Raw genomic sequence first — 6,000 nt, forward strand, 5'->3', positions numbered from 1 at the left:
GTCCCAAGGAGCATCAGCCAGCGCTTCTCCTCCCCGCCGGCCCCCCACCAGCCCTGCCCTCACCTTCCGGGCGCTGCCGCTCTTGAGGGCTTGCAGGAGGACCAAGTTGCCGTCCGCGTCTCCTCCGCCGGCCAGGCTCTCCTCGGCGGTGGCCAGCATCTCTGGCGGCACGGCATCCGCGGGGCCGGGGCGGCACCCCAGGGCCTGGGGACTCCCCGGGCGGGGGCCACGTGCCCCCACGCAGCTCTGGGGTGGCTCTAGGGCTGGGCACCCCCTTGGGGAGTCACCTCCAGGCAGGGGCAGACCCAACCACCCCAAAACCCCCTTGGGGGGGGGTGTCACCCCCAGGCAGGGGCAAACCCAACCACCCCAAAACCCCCTTGGGGGGGGTGTCACCCCCAGGCAGGGGCAAACCCAACCACCCCAAAACTCCCTTGGGGGGCTTCCCCCAGGCAGGGGGAGACCCCAACTGCCCCAAAACTCCTTTGGGGGGGGAGTCACCCCCAAGCAGGGGCAAACCCAACTGCCCCCAAACCCCCTTGGGGGGGAATCACCCCCAAACAGGGGCAAACCCAACTGCCCCCAAACCCCCTTGGGGGGAGGGGGGGAGTCACCCCCAGGCAGGGAGAGACCCCAATTGCCCCAAACTCCCTTGGGGGGGGGAAGTCACCCCCAGACCCCTCGCAGAGCCGCCCCCAGCGGTCGGGTGAGCGGCGCAGCGCAGCGCGGCCCCGGTCTCACCCCTCGCCGCCGCCGAGCGGCAGCGGTAGCGGTAGCGGCAGGGCCCGGCCCGGCCCCGGCGCTGGGCGCTGCCGGCCAGGAGCGAGCGCGGAGCCGGCCCCGCCGCGGCGCGGGGCATAAGCTGGGCAGCGGGGCGGGGCGAAGCGAGGCCGCGGCCAATGGAGGGAGAGCAGGGCGGCGATCGACGGCGGCGCTGCCCAATGGGAGCGCGGGGAAGGGGAGGCGGGGGGAGGTGCCGGAGCGGTTCGAGGCGGGAAGGGGCGGAGGGGGCCCTGTCGCCCGTGGCAACGGTGGGAATTAGAACGCCGAGGACGTCACGGGCGGGGCGGGGCCTGGCCGCGCGCGCCCCTCCCCAGCGGGGCGGCCCCTCCCCTCGGGCACATCTGGGCTCGCGCGCCCCGCGCCACATCTGGGCGCCCCCTCCCGCCCCCGCCACATCTGGGCGCCCTCCCCCCCCATTCAAGCCCCGGCATTATCCGCACGCTTGCAGCCCCCCCAACCCAGTGCAGCCCCTGGCCTTGCCCCCCCCCCGGTGCAACATCTGGGCAGCTGTGGCGGGGACGAGGGGGTGCAATAAGGCAGCACAACGCACGCACCCTCCCCCCCCCCCCCGCAGCCAGGACTCGTCCCAGCTCCTGCTGCCTTCCACACCAATGCAGCGTCCAAGCTGCTCCCCTCCGTGCCACCCCTTGGCCACATCGTGCCCCCCCTCCCCAAAACATCTGGACCGTGGCGTAGCAGCTGGATGTTCAGAGGGCTGCCAGACCCTGCATCTGCCTTCCCCATCAGCCCTGAGCTGAACGTGGCTGCGCTTCTGCAGCACGAGGGCCTCGCGGTGTCCTTGCCTCTGCTACAACTGTCAGACGCTGCCCCTGTACAGCCGCAATCCCCCCCCCGCCCCCAAATCCTTCTCTCTGCTTTCTCTGGGCAGAGATACAGGCAAAACCTGTCCCACTTTTACTGCCTCTGAGACATCTTCTTAAGTCACGAGACTATTTTACTTTCACACATACTCGTAAAATAAGAACCGACCTAGTCAACGGCGTTAAAGCTGGCAAAGTTTTGTGAAAAAGCGCCCGGAGACTGAAAAACACCAGCACTCCGGCTGCGTGCTCAACACGGTGCCTCCGTGTGTACCCTAACACGTGCAGCGCCCGGCACAGGGATTCAGGCTGGATTCTCCCACTGCCACCAAGCGTTGGCTCAGCGTCCACTGGGGCTGTGGACACCATGCAACGGCTTGTGTCACCCTGAAAGGGTCCCGTAATCTTTACTGGGGCCTGCGTTTGCTTCCATAATAAAGTTAATGAGACTGCGCTCGTGTACGATTAGTCGTATTCATTGCCGACAGGACACGTCGAACAACATGCAGATTCGGTCATTTAACAAGGGGGGGAAAAAAAATAACGCAGCATGCATTAAACCGTTTACATTGCATGAATTTATTTCCTAACAGCCCAGTTTGACTAAGCCACTTCCCTTTTCCCCTTTCCCCAACAATTTTTCCTTGTCGGTTCTTCAAGGTTTGCTCGGCTCGGAGGGGCGCGATCCTGGAGGACCAAACGCGCCGCGCACCTTGCCCGGCTCAAAGCAGGTACCAAGGGCCCAAGTCTCAGCTTCTCCTATAGAAATGGTTGTTGAGCATAGTGAAACGAGGACGTCACATTTCTCTTCCTTAAAACACTCTCTAATGTAAGAATATCCCATTTGCCTGTGCAGTTGCCCGTTGTCGTGTTGCTCATCATTGCACCTTAATGTTTGCAGGAACCTGATGCCATTTTGCAAGGCAGCAGGTTACGGAGGAGACGGATTTTTCTCTGCCTCTCGGATTTCTCAATCTTAAAGGAGTCACCGGACGAGAAAGGCGAAAACCCTGTTTAAAGGGTAGCCGTGCCTCTCCTGCCTAATATTGCAGCAGCCTGCAGAGCAAAGCGCTTTAATCGTGCGGTCGCAACGTTCTGCAAAATCCGCAGACGCGGAGCCCGCGTAGGAAGAACCTTTTCCCTGCCCAAATGCGCAGCCGGCTCCGGCTCCTCCGCGCGTTTCTTCGGGGAGGATGCGTCGTTCTGGTTCGCTTTCTGCTGACGAGGAAGCCGCGTTCAGCCCAATTTGGGCTGACGCCTCGCAGGCTATTACCACCAACACAACCCTCGCGGTTGCCAGCAGCTCGCCGTGGCGGCGCCGCGCGGGGGACCCGTTTGCAGCCCGGCTCGGCTTTCCCGGCGGCAGAGCCCTGGACAGAGCGATCCTGCTCCCCACCTCCCACATCGCCTCCTTTGCAAAGAGCTTTAGCATCTGCAAAAGGAAAATATTATATAAAAAAAGATCTTGATTATCAAGGGGGTCGAGCCGGGTTATGTTTTGGTGGGATTTACAAGCTGGCTAGATCCACTTCTGGGTTGGGGCAGGTTTCTTCTGGCTCATGTGCCACGCACACCCCATCCTTTCCCCTTGCAGACATCCCGACTGGGGTGGGACAGCTTGGGAGAAACTCTCACCAGGAACCAGGTGGCAGGGCTGAATAAATCCCTGTGGGACCCAGGGCGAAAATTCAGCAGAAGGCGAGAGCGCGGAAGAGAACCCGCGATACGCCGGTCGCCGGCTTTGCGACTCTGTCGCCCGGCAGAAGGAGGCCGAGAGCGAACAAGCCCTGGCAAGAAGTCCTCGCCTGCTCCCTGCCCTGGGGCCGGCTCCCACCCCTTGACGACTTTTTACTCATCCAGCAAGAAAAGTGGCTTGGACGCATTTTCCACGAGTGGCGCAACTGGGATCAAAGAAGCCCTCCCTCCCGGAGCCAGCCCTGCCCAGGGGGACTTCTGCTCCCGGCCAGCAACCAGGCTCGACCTTGGACCAGGGGAACATGCAGCCCGCTACTCACCCAGGCTGGAGATCTGGATACACGGCAATACTTTTCCCTTTCCTTTCCTTAAAATCAGGTGTTGCTGGCCCAGGAAAGCTTGCAGCTTTGCATGCCAGTGGTTGCAAGTGCACGGTGCTGTGCAGAGCGGGCTGGTGCCCGGGAGAGATTCCCCTATGGAGAAGAGGCTTGGAGGGCTCCTTGCTTTGTGCTGCCATGCTTGCAGCCCCACGCGTTGTCTTAAGAGCGCTGATTGAGGACAGAAAGACCTGTTTCGAGCCTCCCGCTCAGCTGCAAGGAGGTACCTGATGGCAAACACAGGCAGGTGCAAGCAATAGACTCCCCTACAAGAACAGGGCTGGAGGAGAGGAGAGCAGGATGGTGCAAATGCCTTGGTGAGAGAGCAATAGGCAGCAGCCTGCAGGATCTGGCCTCCGGGCCCAGAGACCACCCCGAAGTGCAAGATGGGGCTGGCGCTGGGTAAGAGGCAGCTGAGAAAGTCTAGTTTTTTGTGAGCGACTTAATCACCTAACCCCAGGGGTAATATCTTCCCCGAAAGGAGAATTCCCCAAGCTGTTTGCACCACGGCTGCTTGGTGCAATGCAACAGCTCCTCTTTGGAGGTCCCAAGCCTCTATCTGAGCAGTGCAAAGCGTTTTCCACCCAGCAGCTCCCCTTGCAGAATAGATGCTGGCTGATGGGTCTCCTTAAAACTCAACTTTCAGGCTAAAACTTCATTTCCCAGGATGCACCTTGGGCTGGGGGCCTCCAATCAGGGCCAAGGGAGTCTTGAAATAAGCTCCCTGCAAGGGGGCATTGCCCTAAGGGAGGTTGTTGAGGAGGTCTGTGAGGTCTTACCCACCCTGAGCAGCATCCAGGGAGTGTGTCAGCCTGCACCAGGTGAGTGTGGGGGCCCACCAGCAGCTGCAAGCACTTAGGGCTCTGGAAGGGCTGTTAAGCATGAAGGTTTTCAGTCTGTTTCCCGTTCTCTGAAAAGTTTGCAGGGTCTCTCCTTTTGCTTCATGGCTTGTGCTTTCATCCTTGAAAATTCCTGGTTTTCCTAGGAGGGTGAAGGTCTCCTTTGCCCTTCAGGGATGGGGACCACCTAGGTGTTGTTGTATTGCTTGCATCCCTTGCAGCCTCAAGTTTCCAGGCAGGAGCAGTGATTTGGGGGGTGGGGAGTGGGATGTCTGCCTTTGAAGGGAGTCAAATTCTCAGTTTTGCTCTTGTTTCTTCCTTGTGTTTTATTATTTTCTGCTGTGGTGGCTTTCTGGCTGTTGCTTTGAGGATGCGAATCAACCCCGGCGCAAGACCCCCATCAGCCTGTAAGGAGGTCCATGCTACAGAGCTGGGCATTCGCATGATCTTTAAGGGGGCCCTTCCGTTTTGGGAGCGACTTTATTTTCACTGCTGTGGCAGCAGCTTGGAGCAGAGCAGGACCAGTAGCAGCAGGATCCCTACACATGGTTGGAGGCTTCAGGATCCAGCCTGGAGCAAACCCTAGTCAGAGCCGCCTCTGAGAGCGAAACCTCGGTGCTAACGGCTGCGTCTCGCTTGCAGTTGTCCTCAGGGATGCCGAATTAGCCCCGTGTCCGATCGCGAAGAGCAGGTGGCTGAAAGAGCCATGGGGACCTCGAGGGCTGGCGGCACGAAGATGCCGGTGGAGAGGAAGAACAGCGTCAGCCGGTGGGCACCGCCAACTATCGCGAGCGGGATGCGGGCAGGGGGGCTTGGGGTCCCCAAACTTTATGTTACCGTGCTTGAAGCGAATGCATGATATATCTGTAGGGCCACTCATCCCTAAAATAGGCAGCTGTGAGATCCCTGGCATAGATGCTCCAAATTTCCTTTTAGGGGTGTTTTCTTGGTGCTGTCAGATACAAGGGTTTGGCCATGTGGGTTTCATACCCTGACTTATCTTGGCAGTATCTGCAGCTTTGCCACAAGACGGAGAGCTGGGACATGCTGGTTGGTCATGGTGATGGTGGAACGACTTTGCTCTTTCCCCAGGAAACGCAAGAACGAGTCGGAGAAGGGACAGGATGTGCCAAAAATGCCCAGAGGAAAGACCATGAAGAAGGAGCAGGAGGAAACTCCATGCACGGATCAGGTAGGAGGTATCTTACTGGCCACCCTCCCCATGTGTGGATCCCATGGGCTTTGGAGGTGACCCTTGAGCTGATCCCACCAGGCGTGAGCACACCAAGTTTTGTGCCCTACACGCATCTGGCCCGTGGCACAAACTTTCTTCTTGTTAAAACCGTTTCCCTGGTCTGGCCCGAGCACAGCCCCCTGCCTCAAAAGGGAAGAAGAAAACACCCAAAGTCAAGGAGAAGCCACTGCAGGAAAACGTCATCAGCAGGTAACTTCTGCAATGGCCTGGCTAGAAGGGGGCAGCCAGGG

The 6,000-nt window shown here is 59.6% G+C and overlaps 1 protein-coding gene across 3 annotated transcripts in view; it reads right to left on the bottom strand.

The window, feature by feature from the left end:
* The window catches only part of RHPN1 (rhophilin Rho GTPase binding protein 1), a 39,762-nt gene extending 39,273 nt beyond the window's left edge, over positions 1-489 (bottom strand). For all 3 annotated transcript variants that reach the window (XM_067290104.1, XM_067290105.1, XM_013946721.2), the window contains exon 1: positions 64-489. In XM_067290104.1, the coding sequence (XP_067146205.1) occupies positions 64-159 (96 nt within the window). In that variant the 5' untranslated portion in view covers positions 160-489. The remainder of the gene's footprint in view (positions 1-63) is intronic.
* Between the last annotated feature and the right edge of the window lie 5,511 nt (positions 490-6,000).

The sequence above is a fragment of the Apteryx mantelli genome, chromosome 2 (genome assembly GCF_036417845.1).
Source record: "Apteryx mantelli isolate bAptMan1 chromosome 2, bAptMan1.hap1, whole genome shotgun sequence".
Lineage (NCBI taxonomy): Eukaryota > Metazoa > Chordata > Aves > Apterygiformes > Apterygidae > Apteryx > Apteryx mantelli.